This window comes from Schistocerca cancellata, chromosome 6 (assembly GCF_023864275.1).
Source record: "Schistocerca cancellata isolate TAMUIC-IGC-003103 chromosome 6, iqSchCanc2.1, whole genome shotgun sequence".
NCBI lineage: Eukaryota > Metazoa > Arthropoda > Insecta > Orthoptera > Acrididae > Schistocerca > Schistocerca cancellata.
The window spans coordinates 112589855-112612517 of record NC_064631.1 but is presented as its reverse complement, the minus strand read 5'-3'; the positions used below and the strand labels follow the sequence as shown (position 1 = coordinate 112612517).

The 22663-nt window shown below is 44.1% G+C and overlaps 1 protein-coding gene across 1 annotated transcript in view; it reads right to left on the bottom strand.

Moving 5' to 3' along the window:
• LOC126191246 (venom dipeptidyl peptidase 4-like) overlaps nucleotides 1–22663 on the bottom strand; it is a 475023-nt gene that overhangs the window by 123027 nt on the left and 329333 nt on the right. Inside the window, exon 8 of the mRNA XM_049932056.1 lies at nucleotides 435–544. Coding sequence (XP_049788013.1) covers nucleotides 435–544 — 110 coding nt within the window. The remainder of the gene's footprint in view (nucleotides 1–434; nucleotides 545–22663) is intronic.

Here is a 22663-nt window from a genome sequence, read left to right as displayed (position 1 = left end):
AGCCATTCACGGACTTTATGTTAGCAAACAATGAGACAATTTTTACGGATTACACTACGTCATGTCACCGGGCCACAGCTGTTCGCGATTGAAGAACATTCTGGACAGTTCGAGAGAATGATTTGGCCACTCAGATCGTCTGACATGGATCCCATCGAACATTCATGGGTCATAATCTAGAGGTCAGTTACTGCACAACACCCCGCACCCGCAACATTTTCCCAATTATGGACGGCTATAGAGGCAACATGGTTCATTATTTTTGCAGGGAACTTTCAACGACTTGTTAAAACCATGCCACGTCGAGTGGCTGCACTACGCCGGGTCGAAGGAGGCCCGACCGATATTAGGAGGTATCCCATGACTTTTCACTTCAGTGTAAATTGTGCTGCGAGATATAACTGGAAAGGAGAACAATACTGCGGAGTACTCACTTGCCGAGGACGTCTGTGGGACCCAGGAGCTGCTGGACGGTTACGGAGGCTTCGCCGGCAGCAGGCAGTGTTGCCAACTTCAGCGTTACTCGGGAGTTCGGCGTGCCCGGCTGCAAAGTCAATAGCAGTTATTCCCTACTAGCTCTGATAGGAAAAGTATTCTGCTGTTGTGTTATACGAATGCTGAGAACATTTTAGCAACTAAAATGTCGGCTTATTTTGCTTCCGCTTCATCACTGCATGTAAGATAATACAATCTTATTTTCCAGCTCCACACTGTAATAACAGCAGATTTTTAGAAAAAAAGTATTATTTTACCTACAAAATTTAGAAATTGCAGATGTTGAAAACGATGTGGAATGCGCACAAACTGATAAAAATAATTCTCCTTGCTTCCACTGCAGTATTGGAAATTTTAATATATTTCGTAATCAGAGGATAAGTAGCAACTTTGCTTTTTATTAACAAATTACTTTGGTTTCCAAAAAGTGGCTTCATATTTGACGTGTCATGCAATTACTCGAATGGTCCACCTTCATCACCATCTGCAACGAAATATCAAGCCAATGTTTAAACTTCTTTGCCTGATTATTACCTATTTGACAAAGTTATTGAGAAATTCTCTTACTGGTAAACACTCTTATATTTACAATATAACTCTGAAATGCCCATCAGATTACATCATCTTTCGTCAAGTCAGTAACATTTATTAACAATTAAAATTTGCATCGGTGCAATACATACGTTTTCAATCGTAGCTTAGGTCTAGTAATGTATTGTTGCCTATCCAGCATCCATCGGTTTGTAAGCATTTGGGCTGATACACTTACCAACACAACCAACTACGCAGCAGCGGTTCTGAAAGATTTGGTAAACGAGAAAACAAATGTGGAAAATCAGCTGCACATTCAGTCGTCCTACTTGTGTCCATCTGAGCAATTTCCAGCACCCTCAAAAGTCGTTCTTCGTCAGCAACTCTCGAAATAGTAATCTAAGAATGTTTGCAGCTACTTATCTCAAAAAGAATCGTTGCTTTAAAAATGAAGACAGTATTCGCAAACAGCTTGGACCACGATTAAGGCCAGAAAAAAACCTTTACAAATATACACTATGTGATCAGAAGTATCCGGACACCCGCAAAACCATACGTTTTTCGTATTAGGTGCATCGTTCTGCCACCTACTGCCACGTACTCCATATCAGCGAGTCCAGTAGTCATTAGTCATCGTTAGAGAACAGAATGGGGCCCTCCGCGGAACTCACGGACTTCGAACGTGGTCAGGTGTCTGTACGCGAGATTTCCACACTCCTAAACATCCCTAGGTCCACTGTTTCCGATGTGATAGTGAAGTGAAAACGTTAAGCGACACGTACAGAACAAAAGCGTACTGGCCGACCTCGTCTGTTGAGTGACAGAGACCGCCGACAGTTGAAGAGGTTCGTAATGTGTAATAGGCAGACATCTACCCAGATCATCACAAAGGAATTCCATACGGTATCAAGATTCACTGCAAGTACTAAGATACTTAGGCGGGAGGTGAGAAAACTTGGATTTCATTGTCGAACGGCTGCTCATAAGCCATACATCACGCCAGTAAATGCCAAACGACACCTCACTTGGTGTAAGGATCGTAAACATTGGACTATTGAACAGTGGAAAAACGTTGTGTGGGGTGACGAATCACGGTGCACGATGTGGCGATCCGATGGCAGGATGTGGGTATGGCGAATGCCCGGTAAACATCATCTGCCAGCGTGTGTAGTGCCAGCAGTAAAATTCGGAGGCGGTGGTGTTATGGAGTGGTCGTGTTTTCATGGAGGGGCTTGCACCCCTCGTTGTTTTGCTTGACACTGTCACAGCACCGGCCTACATTGATGTTTTAAGCACCTTGTTGCTTCCCTCTGTTGAAGAGGAATTCGGAGATGGCGATTGCATCTTTCAACACGATCGAGGACCTGTTCATAATGCACGGCCTGTGGCGGAGTGGTTACATGACAATAACATCCCTGCAATGGACTGGCCTGCACAATGTCCTGACCTGAATCCTATAGAACATCTTTGGGATGCTTTGGATCGCCGACCTCCGTGACAGGCCTCACCGACCGACATCAGTACCTCTCCTCAGTGAACCACTCCGTGAAGAATGGGCTGCCATTCCCCAAGAAACCTTCCAGCATTTGTTTGAACGTATGCCTGGCACGAGTGGAAGCTGTCATCAGTGCCAAGGGTGGGCCAATACCATATTGAATTCCAGCATTACCGATGGAGGGCGCCACGAACTTGTATGTCATTTTCTGCCAGGTGTCCGGATACGTTTGATCAAATAGGGTATGTCCTAAACATAGACTACCCTCAATAGTTCCTTAACAGTTTATGTTCCAGAACAGACCAATCTCTAAGTCCTTTATACACAGTCTAGTCAGATCAATGTGAGTATAGCCCATCTTAGACGTCAATGTGTGGCAACCACTCGCAGACGGCTGGTGGCAGCACTAGCGGTGGAGGGCATATAAAGCGTGTCTGGGCACACGGAAAACGGTACAGTTGTTGTCGTAATGCGAGAACTCAGCGATTTGTCTAACGTCCAAAAGGACACGATCATTGGCTTTTGGGCCAAGGGTGGATACATTTCTGAAACGGCCCAGTTGAGAAACTGTTGTGTGCCGTCGCGGTTAAAGTACACCGTCCACGGTAAAATGGCCCTTTCCGAAACCAGCACCACAGGCCATAGGTGACAGGGGTAGACGATAGCTGCGGAAGGCGTACGGGCGAATAGAAGTGCAGCTGTTGAGCAACGGGCCGCCCTGATGAACCGAGAGGCTACCAACAGTGTCTCCTCAACGACTGTTCAGCGAACGTTGCTGCGTACGAACCTCCGCAGTAGGCTTCTTGTGTATGTACCCATGCTGACTGCTGCTGATCGACAACGATGGCTCCAATTTGCACGCCAGTACCGCTACTGGATGTCCAGTGAGTAGCAACAGGTGGCCTCTTCAGATGAATCACGTTTCATGCTCCATCTGACGTTGGTGTGTATGGCCCTGCAACAATCACTGGAAGGTTCCAGGCCGGAGTGGGAAGCGGTAGGGTCTAACGACTGTTTTCGTGGCATTCCCTGGATGATGTTGTCATCCTGCAAGGCACAATGGATGTACACAAGCATCTAGCCTTGGGGACCACGATCAACACCTACGTGCAGTCTGTTTCCCTCGGCACGATAGCATCTACCAGCAAAACAATGCAACGTGTCTCGAAGCTTGCATGTGTACGTGCGTATTTCGAAGGGCACCAGGATGAATTTACCGGATTCCCCTGGCCACAACACTCACCCCATTTAAACCCAACTGAGTGTCTGTGGTACCACCTCGGGCTGTTCACGACATGGATCCTACACTGAGAAATCTAGCACAGCTGGCTCCTCTGACGGTACATTCCAGAACCTCACCGAATCTCCTGCGCGACCGCGCTGCAAAAGATGGTTATTCAGCCATTTGAACGTGGTCACATTAATGTGACTGATCTGTGTAGTTGACGAAACAGACCAGAATAATGTTGCCGTCGAAAAGTTCTATTCATGAAACTACCTGGCAGATTAAAACTGCGTGCCGGACCGAGACTCGAACTCGGGACCTTTGCCTTTCGCGGGCAAGTGCCCTACCAACTGATCTACCCAAGCACGACTCACGCCCCGTCCTCACAGTTTTACTTCTGCCAGTACCTCGTCTCCTATTATTTCAATCCATTCCATAGCAATACGCCAGCGTGCCATGCTATCGTTCAAAGGATTCGTCCTGACAACGAATGTTCGTTACAGTCTCTTGAATGCTACATCTAATTCCACTTGCTTCAGGGTAATTCCCGCTGACGACACAGAGAAAACAAATGTGAATATCTTAGGTTAGTCTTGTCCTGACTGCTGTGAAGGTGCAAGTCACTGTAATGAGTCACAATTTATTACATTTTTCATTGCGTGTTCCAGAAGGCTACACCCACATTATTAATCGGTTTTATGTCAATTATTTGACGTGGATGTATCAAATGCATGACTTTGGTAGACAGTGGTACAGGTTATACAAAAGTTGTACACTCGGCAGCACAAAAAGTGGAGGGGCTGACATTTGAATTCCCCGCCATGTTAAGCAGGCGCCACTCACATTTAAGAGTTTACAGTACTGCTCACAAAAGCAAAGGACATTTTTAATTGTGAGCGTAATTGGGAAAGTTACACTTTATTCCTCGAAGCATGCACCCGCTAAAACATACAAGACAATCATCTGCTCCTTGTCATTCCAAGGATTCCAGACGTGTGTAAGGCGCCTGAAGATGAGTGGTGGAGGCAAGGACGAACCAGCAGTAAGAAATGCGTCAGAAATGCACCGGCTTGGAATGGTTTTCTACATCTGCTTTCGATATTCCATCTGCTCCCATGTATTGTTAGCTTACGTTTTCGTTGTATGGAGAACAGCAAGGAGGAAGCATGTTTCATCTCAGTTTTCTCTGCTTATTTTCTTCTCGCATATGACGAAGGAGGCTGGCAGGAGAGCACCCCTGCCTTCGTTTATAATGCTGCAGTGGATTCCGGCTGCTTTGCTTCTCAATAGAGCACACACTACAGATATATTTGTAAAGGGTTACAGCGGCAACTATAATAAGCGTTATATACCTTGAGATATTGACTGATAACCCGGCAGTTGACAAAACAAGCGTACCCATAAATATTACAAAGATTTGAACAAGGATCGCTAGAAGTAGTTTATACGGAAAATACGCTTTCAGATACTGTTCAAGACTAGGAACTTTGGTGTGGGAAGTGATACCGTATACGCTTAGAGTGCATGTAGAAACTTTACGTACGCTCCTCTTGACAACTTACCGGTCAAATTCTGGTGGTGTAAATTTCATCCATCGTCGGAACTTTAACCAGCTACCTCCGAGTCAAGCGCCACGGCACAGGTGTGTATCACCGATCTTCGCTACGGCAGTGGTTCGTTTACATAAGGCTGGTTATCACGATGGAATAATATCATAATATTACGACATTCATAATGTTTTTTGGTGTAAAAAGCAAAATGCATCTAGTGTAAATATATATCGCATGATTTTACTGACACAAGAAACCGAGCCTTAAATACGCCAAAATAAGAATAACGACAACAAGAAACAAGTTTGTTGCACGTGACACCAAACAATTACATCAAGTGCTCTAGATTATGCATCAATTCCTTTTCTTTTTTTACTGTACTTTGAAAGGCAACTGAGTTCAGAATAAAACACATTATCCTCTGCTTTGCACCATCATTCGTCTCAATGGTTTTATGCTGTCCGCTACCACTTCTACTCCTATGCCAATTTCTTCATCTACCACTGAAGAGCCAACGAAAGTTGTACACATGCATAATATCGTGTAGGGCCCTCGCGAACACGCAGAGGTGCCGCTACACTACGTGGCATGGATTCGACTAATGTCTGAAGTAGTGCTGGAGGCAACTGACACCATGAATCCTGCACAGCTATCCATAAATCCGTAAGAGTACGAAGGGGTGGAAATCTCTTCTGGACAGCACGTTGCAAGGCATGCCAGGTATGCTGAATAACCTTATAATCTTCGTGACTGGGGTGTTTAAACTCATAAGAGTGTTCCTGGAGCCACTCTGTAGCAAATCTGGACGTGTGGGGTGTCGCATTGTCTTGTTGGAATTGCCCAAGTCCGTCAGAATGCACACTGGACATCAATGGATGCAGATGATCAGACAGGATGCGTCACCTGTCAGAGTCGTATCTAGACGTATCAGGGGTCCCATATCAATCCATCTGGACATGTCACATACCATTACAGAGCCTCCACCATCTTGAACAGTCCCCTGCTGACATGTAGGGTCCAATGATTTATGAGGTTGTCTCCATATCCGTAGACGTCCATCCGTTCGACACAATCTGGAACGAGACTCGTTCGACCAGGTGACATGTTTCCAGTCATCCACAGTCCAATGTAGGTGTTGACGGGCACAGGCGAGGCGTAAAACATTATATCGTGCAGTCATCAAGGATACACGAGTGGGCCTTCGGCTCCGAAAGTCCATATTTATGATGTTCCGTTGAATGGTTCGCACGCTGACACTTGTTGATGGCCCAGCTCTGAAATGTGCAACAATTTGCGGAAGGAGTGCTCTCCTGTCGCATTTAACTAGTCTCTTCAAACGACGTTGGTCTGGTTCTTGCAGGATCTTTTTCCGGCCGTAGCGAAGAAGGAGATTTGGTGTTTTACCGGATTCCTGGTATTCACGGTACACTCGTGAAACTGCCGTACGAGAAAATCCCTACTTCATCGTTACCTCGGAGATGCTGTTCCACCGCTTGTGTGCTGACTATAACACCACGTTCAAACTCACTTAAAGCTTGATAACCTGCCATTGTAGCAGCAGTAACCGATCTGGCAACTGCGCCATACACTTGTTGTCTTATATAGGCCTTGCCGGCCGCAGCACCGTATCCTGCCTGTTTACATATCTCGTTATTTCAATACGCATGGATATGCCAGTTTCTTTGGCGCTTCAGTGTATATTCCAACTTATATATGCCGACCTCTGTCTTCCCCTACAGTTTTTACTAAATTCAGCTCCTTCTAGAATCACTGAAGTTACTCCCTGATGTCTTAACACATGTCCTACCATTCAGTCTCTTTTTTTTTGTCGACGTTTTCCTCATATCCATTTCATCTCCTATTCTGTATAGAAACTACTCATTTCTTACCATTCCATCTAATTTTCAACCTTCTAGAGTAGTACATCGCAAACGCTTACATTCTGTTCTTTTCCTCCTTCCCCACAGTCCATTATTCTCTACCATACAATGCTGTGCTCCACACGTACATTCTAAGAAAAATTTCCCTCTAACTAAGGCCAGTGTGTGATACTAATAGACTTCTTTACGCCAGGAATGTCCTCTTTGCCTGTGCTAGTCCGGTTTTATATTATACTTGCTTCGTCCGTCATGGGTTATTCTGCTTCCAAGATAGCAGGATTCATTCACTTCGTCTGTTTCGTGGCCATCAATTTTTATGTTAAGTTGTTCACTGTCTCATTTCTGCTACACCTCATTACTTTTATTTTTCTTCTTCTTCGATTTACTCTCAGCCCATATTCTGTGCCCAGTGGACTGTTCATTTCATTCAATATGTCCTGCAATTTGTATCCCAAAATTTGTATCCCATTCCTCAATCTAACTTTTGCTTTCGACATTGCTTCTGCGATGTGTAGCTCAAAAAGTATTAGACAAAGACTGTATCTCTATCTTATGCCCTTTGTAATGCAAGCGCCTCTCTCACATTTTTATTGATCTCATATATATATATATATATATATATATATATATATATATATATATATATATATATATATATATAGCTGATACCTATTTGTCTTAGACTTTCGACGTCTTACACCATTTTACATTGTCAAACGTTTTCTCTAAGTCGAGAGATCCTATGAATTTGTCTAACTTCTATTATCGACCGCAACGTCAGAACTGCCTTTCTGGTGCCTCTACCTTTCCTAAAGCCAATCGCCATTTAACAGTTCCTCAATTTTATTTTCCACTCTATTGTACATGACTCTTGTCAATAGCTTGGATGCATGAGCCTTTAAGCCTGTTATGCGATAGTTCTCGAATTTATGTGCCCAAACAGTCTTCGGAATTGCGTCGATGACATTTTTCCGAAACTCAGACGCTATGCCTCCGTCTCATAGATTCTACAGATTGAATAGTCGTTCGGTTGTCACTTACCTCTTTGACTTTAAAAATTCGAAGACAAAAAAAAATTAGGGACAACGAAAGAATTATCTGAACGGGACGGAAATTTGTATATGTGATGTGCATGTACAGACAAACAAATTATTACAGTTTCAAAAAATTTGGATTATTTATTCAAAAGAACTTTGGTCTGCCTGTGGCCCTTATGCAAGCGGTTACATGGCTTGGCATTGATTGATAGAGTTTCTGGATGTCCTCCTGAGGGATAGACGGTAATAGTTTGATGCGTTACATCTTTAAAATTCCATTGATGAGAACTTCACTCAGTTTTTTTTAAATTTTTTTTCAAATGACAGCGGCCGCGGTGACCCTGTATTATCCTATTCATTCAATAAACAGCTGCTTTTGAGGAGGACGTTTGTTATATGCAATACGGAAAGGCAACCCCGACTACCTCCGATGATGTTTCACTGCATGATACAGAACATGTTAAATAATTATAAAGAAAGACAAGTAATTGCAAAGCTCAAAATATTACCATATGAATTCAAAAAAATTTCTGCTAACAAGAAGCGGAGAGCTAACGATTAAATTTTGAATTTGCAGACACCGTTTTGCGAGACTCTGTAAGACACAGAGTGATTTGGGTGGTCCTGCCAATACGTTTTATGGACCCCGGAACGCCTACAAAAATCACGCGCGACGTTTTCATATTCTCTCACTCGTTACGCACAAAATATTAGTTCTAGAGAAAAAAATGAACCGATCCTTTTTGTAGGAAATTTAGTGAGGAGACGTCTACGCCAGAGGACAGCGTTTTCGACTTAAGGGGAGGTTTACTATTTTTGGTCCGAAAAAATCTTATTCTATGAGAATTTTTTTCTCGGGATGTGTTATAGATATCAATGTCAAATTTGGTCAAAATGTTTATTGATATTTCCTCTACAAACTGGAATTTTTTCGACGGGAAATGTCGAATAGTGAAGGCGGAAGTGCCGTCGTAACGAAACAAAATTTCGATGTAGACCTCCACGCGACATATGTCACAGGTCAACTGGCTCATCTGAAATCAAAATTGAGTTGACGTTAGCGAAGATGCTTTAGGAGTTGTATCTCGCTTAAGTTATTTAGACCATACGAAACAAAATGGCGGCCATTTGAAAAAAATGTTTTTTAATTCATCGATTTTTCGACTTCATAGTTGATGGATCGGAATAAAAGTGGTACAACTCCTAGCCAATTTAGTTAGCTTCGTCAGAAACAAAAAAATCATGCCAATCGGTTCAGTAGATTTGAAGTTACCACACCACACGATAAAAAAAAGAAACGTCATTTCCAGAAAAATGCGTTTGCAACGCGCGTTCAGTCTGCTATTCCGGGTCCATAAACTAGTCCTTCCTCTTCCTCATAGAGGGTGTTCTGCTCGATCTGGGCCATCCTACGCTGCCCCAGAGCCGCTCGTACAGCCGGTGACAAGCGGTTTCGGCCTCTTGAATCCGGTGATCGTCCGAATGCTTGGCGAGCTGCGTCGAATAGGGTCCCAGGGTGACGTCCATCGTAGTCATGGTCTTCAGAGTTGCTAAATACCCTTCGTTGAAGCTGCTCACTGCCAGGAAAGTAGCAATCTCCACAGTTTTTGCACCAGAATGCAAATACTTGGGGGCTAGCTCCCAAACACACGCATTCAAACTTTCATTTGAATTTTGTGTGTTTCCTCCCAAGCACCGGTACAATAGCTCGTCCTCCGAAATAAAAAAAAACGGTGCGTGAAAAAGGCCTGTTTCAGGCAGGTGTATTTGTTTGTTCAACCGCGAATAACAAACATTTCCGTTCCGTATTCGGAAAAACCTTTTCAGGGGTGGATTCTAAACACTTTCATGGATCCAAAAAAGCAATTTTAAAAAATCAATTTTTTGAGCCAAAAGATAGTAAACCTTCACTTAATTAAAGAAAAACGCCTTTGAAGGTCACCATTGTAAGTTTTTCTTGAATAATTGGAAGACTAGTTTCTCTAGCGGAAACGGATCCCAGAATAAAATTTAACTACATTAAATGTGCTGCAGGATCGTCGTCTTAATTGTTTTCTGTAGGACAAATGATTTGCACGTAGTGATTAAAAGAATATAACAATCTTGCGAGTGGTATTTTAAGGCATTGCGAGTTGCGTAAAACCCGTGGGTAGGGACAGCTGAATCATCGTATATATTGAGAACATGAGATAATTACAGAAGAGAGGATTTCAGGACGCTGCCAGAAAATGCGGAGAAGTTTCTGTGGACATAAAATGTTGAACAGAAAAACAATGATACACTTAGAAGAGAACAAGAAAACGTGTAGTATTAGGTTGCTTCATTACTTCGTAGCGTTTTTGTTTTGAATGTTGGTATTCCGGTTGCTATGGGTTTATTTATCACTGTTATTTTTTTATGTAGTTCACTGTTGCTATTTGAGGTTACATTTTGTCATTTGGAGATGTGAGCGGAGCTGTGGACGCTAGAAAAATGGAGTGCCAAGAGAAGAAATTGGCGCGTTTCCGACATCATCTTTTGATGGAGTTCAGTAGAGGGGTGACAGCGCGAAACGTTTGCGTCTTGTATGGGGATAATGCCACTGGACACAGCACGGCTAGATAATGGTTTTCTTGTTTTAAGGAGGATCGTTTTGACATTAGTGACTCTCCATGTTCAGTAAGACTTTCGAGGTTCAATGAAGGTCGCTTAAACGCATCAGTACACAATGATCCAAGTCATAGTAAATGGTTCAAATGGCTCTGAGCACTATGGGACTTAACATCTATGGTCATCAGTCCCATAGAACTGAGAACTACTTAAACCTAACTAACCTAAGGACAGCACACAACACCCAGCCATCACGAGGCAGAGAAAATCCCTGACCCCGCCGGGAATCGAACCCGGGAACCCGGGCGTGGGAAGCGAGAACGCTACCGCACGACCACGAGATGCGGGCAAGTCATAGTACTCGAGAACTGGCAGATGTGATGAACTGAGATCATTCCACTACCGTGCGACATTTTCACGCAGAGGGGAAGGTCCACAAAGTGGGTATATGGGTACCGCGTGCTCTAAGCCAAAGTCACACAAAACGGCCGGTGGGCTCATGAGCATCTCTGCTTGCTCGTCATCAAGTGGCTCGTGAACAACACCGACCATTCCTATCCTGTGTCGCTACTATTAACGAAAAATGGCATCTTTACGCTGACACAAGGAAAAGAAAGGATTGGTGGAACCCAAACAAAGCAGCAACCGTACAAAGAGCTGTGCTCATCCACGAAAGATAATTTTATGCACGTGGCGGAACAGCAGCGGTGCGGTGAGCTACGAATTGCTTTCCCGAGGTGTAGCAATCACAGCTAACATGTATTGTCAACAACTGACACGTATTGTAGACGCAGTCCAAGGACAACGACCAGCAAGATTGCGTGGAGTGATGCTGTATCCACGATAACGCCCGCCCGCATCCTGCTAGACCGACAAAAAACACTACAAGGGAGCTGGGTTGGGAAGCCATTCCGCATCCACCTTACTGACCTGATCTCGCGCTCTCAGATTTTCACATTTTCTGCTCTCTGTCGAACAACTTTCAAGAAATATCCTTCCCGGTTAGAAATGCTCTGCGAACACGGCGCGATGAGTTCTTCGCCTCAGAGCCATGTGATTTCTGCAGTCGCGGAATCGAAAAGTTACCGCAGCGATGGCAAACTGTTGTAAATAGAGAAGGAGAATATCCAGGGTGGTCCATTGATCGTGACAGGGACAAATATCTCACGAAACAAGCATCAAACGAAAAAACTACAAAGAACGTAACTTGTCTAGCTTGAAGAGGGAAACCAGATGGCGCTATGGTTGCCCCGCTAGATGGCGCTGCCATAGGTCAAAGGGATATCAACTGCGTTTTTTAAAATAGGAACCCCCATTTTTTATTCCAATTAAAAAAAAAAACAGTTGATATCCGTTTGAGCTATGGCAGCGCCATCTAGCGGGCCAACCATAGCGCCATCTGGTTTCCCCCTTCAAGCCAGGCAAGTTTAGTTGTTTGTAGTTGTTTCGTTAGACGCTCATTTCATGAGACATTTGGCCCGTTCACAATCAATGGGCCACTCTGTATTATTGATGTTTTGCGTATCTGTTGTGTTTACTAAACTTATGGGAAAACCGCAGTACATATTATATGTAAGTAAAGATCAAGCAACAGTTTTCGCATTTAAAAATCGAATCTGAACGCTGTTTATTTGCTGAAAGATCGTGTTATGTCTCATGTAGGAAGGACAAACGGCTGTCACCTCGTGACACAATTCAGTAGTGGCAGGATTGTGGCCCGTCCACACTGCCGCTTATCGTTCCGGGAAGCTGCTACTAGTGCTATCCCACTACTGCCAAGTGAATATGAAATCAGTGGATGCAGGAGTGCCATACTCAACACCACGCAGGATGTCGGTGGCCCTGCATGACTAGCGCTCGAGAGGAGAGACATGCTGCACGCTCCGTCGTGCAGGATTGTAGAACCACGTCGTCGAGTCATAAAATGAGCTTGTTTGCAGCGGGACAAGTTTCCACGCGGACAGTACGGCGTGTCTGGAGCAGCACGAACCGTCAACACGGCGACCAATGTTGCGGCTTCTATATTCATCGATATGATGGTCAACTGTGGTCCTGAAAAGGTCCAAGATGATGTTTCTGGTGTGAAAGGATCAGCCTCCAGAGAAACCTGACGCCCAGCAACGGCTGAGATCGCGAAAGAGCTTCCTGAGAACATCCGAGAAGCTCCCCATTTCACCAGAGAAGGCAAGGCTGGAGTTATGGAAGAGGTCGACGCCTCACCTGCAGATGCCAGAAGCTGAAGAACTACCACCTGGACACGACGAGAGCTGGCTGGTGTGGAAATCTTTAAACAGATTACGATCAGGAGTTGGACGATCCAGAGACAACCTGAAGAGATGGGGCTTCATAACAGAAGATACGTCCTGTGATTGTGGACAAGAACAAACCACAAGCCACGTGCCTTTTGTGCCCTACATCCTGCACCAAGATTGATCTCCTGCAAGCCACTCCAAGCGCCTTGGAGGTTGCAAAGTACTGGGCACACGCAATATAAATACAATTTGTGTATATATATATATATATATATATATATATATATATATATATATATATATATATATATATATTTATTGATGTGTATGGCTACTGAAAATTTGTATGTTTCTGATTCGAGAATAATAATAATGTTGCGGCTTCCTCGACGCAGCAGCGGAGAGCGACGCGCTGACTGTGGTGCGCCCGACGACAACACTGCACACGGAGTGAGACCACGGAGTCTTTTCAGATGGACCTCACAAGGAGAGGTCCCCAACTGGAAGATCGACTTTTTGAAACCAAATATATTGTGTTGTAGGTTAAGATGCCAGGTATCACATCCTGCAGCCATTCACCTGGTGGGCCCTCGTTTGCGAGAAACTGACGAAAAAAGAACTGAATTTTGCGCGTTGCCCAGTAGCATTAAAAAAAGAGAAGTTACCCTGTATGGTTGTCTGGAGTAATGGGTAGGCTAACAGCTTCACATGCAAGAGGTTGGATGTTCGAGTATCGCCAGCTGTAGTACTTTGTTATTTTTAAATCTTTATCGAAATAACTTTGATCATTATTTTTGTTGAATTAATTGGTTTAAATGTAATTTTTTATTTCTGCTACTTAGTCACATCATTTCATTCACCATGCCCCCGGTAGCTGTGTGGCCAGCGCGACAGATTGTCGATCCTAAGGGCCCGTGTTCGATTCCCGGCTGAGTCTGAGATTTTCTCGGCTCAGAGACTGCGGGTTGTGTTATCTTTAACCATCATCATTTCATCCCCATCGACGCGCAAGTCGCTGAAGTGGCGTCAAATCGAAAGACTTGCACCGGACGAACTGTCTACCCGACGGGAGGCCCTAATCACGCGACATCACATCACCATATAACCTTTTTTTCTTTTCAAAATATCCACGGGTGTACTGCCGGTCTACAGTGCCCGTTGGACACGGCTGGGAGAAACTCAAGAATCACTTTTTTCATTTGTTTCATTTTTCCTTTATATCATTCTTTTTCCAATCGGAAACTTCGTGATTATGAATTTAATTACATTTATTTATTATAATATCCAATTATTTGAAAATTCCGATATACCAGTTGAAAAGCAAAAGATCAAATGATCTAGTCATACTGACTGTGCAGTGGTGTGAAAAACGCACTTTTAGTTACTAGATGTGCAAATTTTTGCATGGCAATCGTCATAGAAACATTTAAAACATAACCTAAATACGTATTGCACTATGGACAAAATACTTCAGATGAAGATTTAAATTAAAGCAGGGTTTACAAGTATAACGAAATTCAAACAAAATGAGAAATAGATATAATGAACTCAATAATGTGAACGAAAAAACAGGGTGATAAAACAAAAGATATTAAATCTAAATTAATATATTAAATTAATTAAGAACACAAGAACGAAGATTTCAAGTGGAAAAACAATGATAGGAAGAAAAATCACAGCAAATCAAGAAGTTGATATTGTGATTAAAATTACGTGACAAGCAAATGAAAATAAAAAGTTATTGCACCTGCTGAAACCCGAAATCACAAACTCCTGTACGTGAAGCTGCTACCCTGTTCGCTACACCACACAACCAAACTATTTGACAGAACATTTTTGATGCTGTTGAGTGTCACACAAAATTCCTAAATTTTCTTTTTCATCAGATACTTGTAAATGAGAGTTCACCATGGCTGCAGTGCGTGATACTGGGGTCTTAATCTACATAACCGTACAGAGGGTTTCAAAAAGTCGATCCCACCGCTGGGAAGCCATCCTTGTCAGTTCTGTGTGCAGCATCATGTTGGACGTGTCCTTGTGTGGAGACTCCAGTGAGAACGCATGCTCCCAGACTGTATTCTTCACCGTCATACCGGCCACAGTACCTAGAGTGATGGTATGGGGGCACCACTAGTGCACTATGAGGTCAACGCTGGTTATCACAACTATAAATTTGCTCACAAGTTGTGTTTAAGGCCAGGGACTGTGCCTTGACTTAGGGGACTCCGTAACGTTAATTTTGAGTAAGAGGGTGCAAGACTGCATGTTGCCCATGTTGTCCTGACCTACTTCAATACGGAGTACGTTTGACTGTTGCCTTGCCTGACACGTTCCCCAGATCTCTCAGTCATTCAAAACACGTGCTCATGTGTTATCGAAAGACAAGTATGCTACTGCTTGCCAGCCCTACGACTAATGAACTGTAGCTCAGAGTCGACAAAGCATATCTGCCATTGAAGGTGATTTAGACTCAATGCACAACTGGGTCAGTGGCAGGCAGCTGTAATGACCAAATTACTGGAAAAATAAAAAAAATCACCTTACGTATCAAAATTAACAGGTGGAGATCGGTGTCAGTCATTTTCTTCAGGCGCGTAGGACGTCATAGGCATTAAGAAACAGCTCATTTTACACTCGCCAGTTGCGAATTGAGCACAAAAAGAAACAAAGCGGTCACGTACCATCTTTCAGTTAATCGGCCCAGATGCAGTATACAGGGTCACTGAGCTGCTCCTACCGTTGGGTTTTATGCAATCTGCAACACCTTCGAATACCACATGCAAGATTTTCACATTCTCTCGCTCACTGCACACGAGTCATTAGTCCTGCAGCAAAAAATGAACAGGACCTCTCTGTAAGAAATTTAATGCAGTTAAATTTTGTACCGGCATACGTTTTTGCTAGTGGTCATAGATTTCGGGTTATTCAAGGAAAACATACAGTAGTGACCTTCCCAGTTTAACTACATTACATTTCTCACAAAGAGATCCTGTTCATTTATTCTGTAGAGCCAATGGTTGGTGTGTAGCAAGAAAGAGAACATAAGAATTTCGAGTGTGGTTTTTGAGGGTGTTGCACGTTGCATAATAAAACCCATAGGCAGTGGCAATTGAATCACCATGTATACAGTAGAGAGTACCAAACATCAAGCAAGACAGTTATAGCCAGCAAAGCAGTTTTACCCAGTCAGTGCCTGGTTGATCAGCACCTGTCACCAGAAACTATGTCAGCTGGGAATTATATTCAATTAAGTGGTTCCTTTTGTATGCTTCATATACGTGCCTTTTATCTGTTTGTCACTTCCATCGTGAACCGACGGGCTCGTCTAGAGAAGTAGAAACTGTATCCTTCTCATGATTTGTGCTATGAATTCTGTGTGTACACTGTTCTTTATAGAGTGTTAGGCCGGTGTGTCTCTTTGTTCAAGTAATTGGCCAATAATAGCGTGAAATTACAAATTTCACCTGTGCATTAGATTTACATTAATTTGATCTTAGGAGTCGAGCTATGAACTAGCGTCTGTGCTCTTCAACACATGCACTTTAAAAACGTGAAGAAGCATTAAAACAGACCAGTAATCCACACCAGTCTCATTCCCTTATTATCGCCGCATCTGCCTCCTTAACCTGACATTTGAGTCATTCTGCACCATTTCCAATCACAGAGACCTGAAAGATCTCAGTTTGACCCCGTCGCTGTCTCACTCCTGCACGTCGCCGCTGGCGTGCGAGAAAAGGATGACCTCAGATCCCGAGTGTGAGTTTCACAGTATGTTGCGACCCATGCCGGGATACTACATCAGATATGTGACATCTCTGTAGTAAATTTCATACTCTGTATACCCCAAATCATCTAAAAATTCCATATCGTAATCTTGCAACTGTATTGCGTAAAACTAATTTTCATTATTTACTGTGTTTAGGTGAAACCTGGCTTACTGATGCTTTTGTTCGTGTGTATTCGGCCTTAAGGTTATTGGTTAACAGTTTGGAAAGTTTCCCACCTCGTGATGTGCTCTGTTAGAGGGCTTTGATGTTGAATCAAGCAGAAGTAATGTCACATACAGACAAGTCGAGTAGATGTTTTATCGATAAACCCATGTGTATATGTACCCGTCATATGTGTAAATTGTCTAAAGGTGATACTGTATCGATTTAAGAGTCCCCGGTATTGGTGTGAAATTCCGTGTAGGAGGTGAGAGTACTTTGTACAATTCTATTTGCAAATTTTTCGGCATAAACAAATTCCAGACGATTACGCAAAACATTCACATTGATTCTATATCTTCATTGCGACAGGGTCTGCAGCTGTGACGAATTAAGAGTTCGTGATGCCTTGAGCTGCCATTCTCTTTACTACACTCATGGTTCAAATGGTTCAAATGGCTCTGAGCACTATGGGACTTAACTTCTGAGGTCATCAGTCCCCTAGAACTTAGAACTACTTAAACCTAACTAAGCTAAGGACATCACACACATCCATGCCCGAGGCAGGATTCGAACCTGCGACCGTAGCGGACACGCGGTTCCAAACTGAAGCGCTTAGAACCGCACGGCCACACCGGCCGGCTACTACACTCATGCTCATAAATTTAGGATAATTCTGATACATAGTGAAACAACGCTCTGGTGGGCGGTTTGCGGGTTTAAATCACCTCGAGGTATGACCATGTGGTGCATTTGACCTGCGGTCGTCGCACGGTAGCGCTGGCAGCAGTCCACATACGCAGAAGTGTGTTGGTGCATGTCAGAGTACGGTGCAGCGAGTAAGTTTGCAGACGTGCTAATGGTGACAGTGTGCTGAAAATGGCTCAAAGAACACATGACGTTATGAGGGGTAGAATACTAGGGCAACTGGAGGCTGGTCAAACACAGCAGGTCGCAGCACGGGTCCTCCGTATGTCACAAAGCGTGATCTCAAGATTATGGCAACTATTCCAGCAGACAGAAACGTGTCGAGGCGCTACAGTACGGGATGTCCACAGTGTCCAACATCGCAAGAAGACCGATATCTCACCAGCAGACGGCCACAGAGTACTGCAGGTAGCCTTGCTCGGGACCTTACCGCAGCCACTGGAACGGTTGTCTCCAGACACACAGTCTACAGACGACTGAACAGACATAGTTTATTCGCCCGGACACCTACAAGGTCCATTCCACTGACCCCTGGTCACAGGAGAGCCCGTAAGGCCTGGTGTTAAGAACACAGTGCATGGTCATTGGAACAGTGGTCCCAGGTTATGTTCACGGACGAGTCCAGGTATAATCTGAACAGCGATTCTCGCCGGGTTTTTATCTGGCGTGAACCAGGAACCATATACTAACCCCTTAATGTCCTTGAAAGGGACCTGTATGGATGTCGTGGTTTGATGGTGTGGCGTGGGATTATGATTGGTGCACGTACACCCCTGCATGTCTTTGACAGAGGAACTACAACAGGTGTATGCAGACGTCATGTCAGTATGTCCGCCTTTTCTGGGGTGCAGTGGGTCCCATCTCCTTCCTTATGGATGATAACGCACGGCCCCAACGAGCAGCCATCGTGAAAGAGTACCTGGAAACAGAAGATATCAGGCGAATGGAGTGGCCTGCCTGTTCTACAGACCTAAACCCCATCGAGCACATCTGGGATGCTCTCGGTCGACGTATCGCTACACGTCTTCAAATCCCAAGGACAGTCAGGAGCTCTGACAGGCACTGGTGCAAGAATGGGAGGCTATATCCCAGCAGCTGCTCGACCACGTGATCCAGAGTATGTCAACCCCTTGTGCGGCCTGTGTACGTGTGCATGGTGATAATATCCCACACTGATGTCGGGGTGCACGCGCAAGAAACAGTGGCGTTTCGTAGCACATGTGTTTCGGGACAGTTTTCTCAACTTACCACCAATACCGTGGACTTACATATCTGTGTCGTGTGTGTTCCCTATGTGCCTATGCTATTAGCCCCAGTTTTGTGTAGTGCCACGTTGTGTGGCACCAAATTCTGCAATTATCCTTAATTTATGAGCATGAGTGTAGATGTACGAGCGTACAACTTTGGCCGTAGGCCGTTTTCGAGTTTCTAAATCAGAAGCATTATACATTGGATGGATAATTATCAGTTATGAATTTAATATAGGTACAGGTCATATCCCAAAATACACTAGAAGGGTTATAACTTGCTTTATGCATGTGGCTGTCGGGAACGGCCGTGCCCACGCGTTTCGGTTGCCGAGGGGAGAGGAGAGGAGAGGGGAAGGCAGCGTCGGCTGCTTCCTGCATTTTGTGCTAAACGCGAAATCGGAGGCGACACTCGGGGTAATATTGCCGGTTTAAGTGACACCTCCGTCGGATCGGAATCCACCTAATTTGTTGAAATATTCATCCTCGACAATTTTACCTACGGCTTAGGTATTATTTATTTATCGAAAATAATGAAAAATGAAAGTAGATGAATGTACAACTTGATACTATGAATCGAAAGACAAAACCAGATTTTTGAATCTGTTTGCACATTGCATTTATTAAACACAGCACAGCAGTTATGTTTACAAAGTATGATTAAATGTGCGTGAAATAATTCTCAAAAGGATGTTAGGAGGAGGGCTATGCGTGAAGCGTTCAGTGAATTCGAAAGTAAAATTCTATGTACCGACTTGACAGAAAATCTAGGAAGTTCTGGTCTTACGTTAAATCAGTAAGTGGCTCGAAACAGCATATCCAGACACTCCGGGATCCTGATGGCATTGAAACAGAGGATGACACACGTAAAGCTGAAATACTAAACACCTTTTTCCAAAGCTGTTTCACAGAGGAAGACCGCACTGCAGTTCCTTCTCTAAATCCTCGCACAAACGAAAAAATGGCTGACATCGAAATAAGTCTCCAAGGAATAGAAAAGCAACTGGAATCACTCAACAGAGGAAAGTCCACTGGACCTGACGGGATACCAATTCGATCCTACACAGAGTACGCGAAAGAACTTGCCCCCCTTCTCACAGCCGTATACCGCAAGTCTCTAGAGGAACGGAAGGTTCCAAATGATTGGAAAAAAGCACAGGTAGTCCCAGTCTTCAAGAAGGGTCGTCGAGCAGATGCGCAAAACTATAGACCTATATCTCTGACGTCGATCTGTTGTAGAATTTTAGAACATGTTTTTTGCTCGAGTATCATGTCGTTTTTGGAAACCCAGAATCTACTCTGTAGGAATCAACATGGATTCCGGAAACAGCGATCGTGTGAGACTCAACTCGCTTTATTTGTTCATGAGACCCAGAAAATATTAGATACAGGCTCCCAGGTAGATGCTATTTTTCTTGACTTCCGGAAGGCGTTCGATACAGTTCCGCACTGTCGCCTGATAAACAAAGTAAGAGCCTACGGAATATCACACCAGCTGTGTGGCTGGATTGAAGAGTTTTTAGCAAACAGAACACAGCATTTTTTTTTTGTTTTGGTTTTAGGGCGCAAAACGTCTATGGTCATTAGCGCCGAAGAAGAAGAAGAACGCAGCATGTTGTTCTCAATGGAGAGACGTCTACAGACGTTAAAGTAACTTCTGGCGTGCCACAGGGGAGTGTTATGCGACCATTGCTTTTCACAATATATATAAATGACCTAGTAGATAGTGTCGGAAGTTCCATGCGGCTTTTCGCGTATGATGCTGTAGTATACAGAGATGTTGCAGCATTAGAAAATTGTAGCGAAATGCAGGAAGATCTGCAGCGGATAGGCACTTGGTGCAGGGAGTGGCAACTGACCCTTAGCATAGACAAATGTAATGTATTGCGAATACATAGAAAGAAGGATCCTTTATTGTATGATTATATGATAGCGGAACAAACACTGGTAGCAGTTACTTCTGTAAAATATCTGGGAGTATGCGTGCGGAACGATTTGAAGTGGAATGATCATATAAAATTAATTGTTGGTAAGGCGGGTACCAGGTTGAGATTCATTGGGAGAGTCCTTAGAAAATGCAGTCCATCAACAAAGGAGGTGGCTTACAAAACACTCGTTCGACCTATACTTGAGTATTGCTCATCAGTGTGGGATCCGTACCAGATCGGGTTGACGGAGGAGATAGAGAAGATCCAAAGAAGAGCGGCGCGTTTCGTCACAGGTTTATTTGGTAACAGTGATAGCGTTACGGAGATGTTTAACAAACTCAAGTGGCAGACTCTGCAAGAGAGGCGCTCTGTATCGCGGTGTAGCTTGCTCGCCAGGTTTCGAGAGGGTGCGTTTCTGGATGAGGTATCGAATATATTGCTTCCTCCTACTTATACCTCCCGAGGAGATCACGAATGTAAAATTAGAGAGATTAGAGCGCGCATGGAGGCTTTCAGACAGTCGGTCTTCCCGCGAACCATACGCGACTGGAACAGAAAAGGGAGGTAATGACAGTGGCACGTAAAGTGCCCTCCGCCACACACCGTTTGGTGGCTTGCGGAGTATAAATGTAGATGTAGATGTAGATGTTCACTAAAGGCCACTGTCATTTTTGTTTGATTCAAGATCATCGTCATCATCGTTTGAGGACGTGGTAGCGATGGTAACTTCAAAAATGGTTCAAATGGCTCTGAGCACTATGGGACTTAACATCAGAGGTCATCAGTCCCCTAGAACTTAGAACTACTTAAACCTAACTAACCTAAGGACATCACACACATCCATGCCCGAGGCAGGATTCGAATCTGCGACCGTAGCAGTCATGCGGTTCCGGACTGAAGTGCCTAGAACCGCACGGCCACCGCGGCCGGCTGATGGTAACTTCATCAATGGCCATATCCATTATTTAATTTCGTTGATGATGATGGTGATGATGTTTGGTTTGTAGGACGCTCAACAGTGTGGCAATCAGCGCCCGTACAAATTTCCAACCTTTGCTCAGTTCAAACTCGCCACTTTCATGGATGATGATGAAATGATGCGGACAACACAAACACCCAGTCATCTCGAGGCAGGTGAAAATCCCTGACCCCGCCAGGAATCGAACCCGGGACCCCCGTGCCCGGGAAGCGAGAACGCGACCGCGATACCACGAGCTGTGGATATTTCATCTCGTGTCCAATACTCTTGGTCCAGCTGCCGCAGTTTCCTGCAGTAGCCTTGCCAGTGTTGTGCAGAAACTGAAAGGAAAGCGGTATTTTCTGCACTCCTTCCTTCGGCATGTCATTAGTGATATTGTTCTCCCTGAAATTGTATTTTATTTTCGCCCATGTCAATTCTGTCCGATTTATATCGCATTTGTAGCGCGGTAAACGGACTGCCCTGAGCAATTTCATCCACGCCATACAGTTTCACGGCTGATTTGTTTTCCTTTATTTTACATAGCATTTCAGCCTTCCTCACTGAGTCTTAGCACATTTGCCTGTCTCGGAACCACTCTAACATCGTAACCCTGAAATTATATTTTTAAGCATCCTGTCGAACTTCCTGCTTCGGTACGGGGCATTATCCATACAATCACAGCCTTGGCTGGAATATTAGGAATCACCATATCTGCAACCCCCTCCCCCCCCCCCCACCTCACCCATCGACGTCCCCTAGTTTCGTCTACTTCAAGAAGTTTGCAAGTTAGTGGAAACAGTTTCTTGCATGAAATTTCCTGTCGAACTAAAACTGTGCGT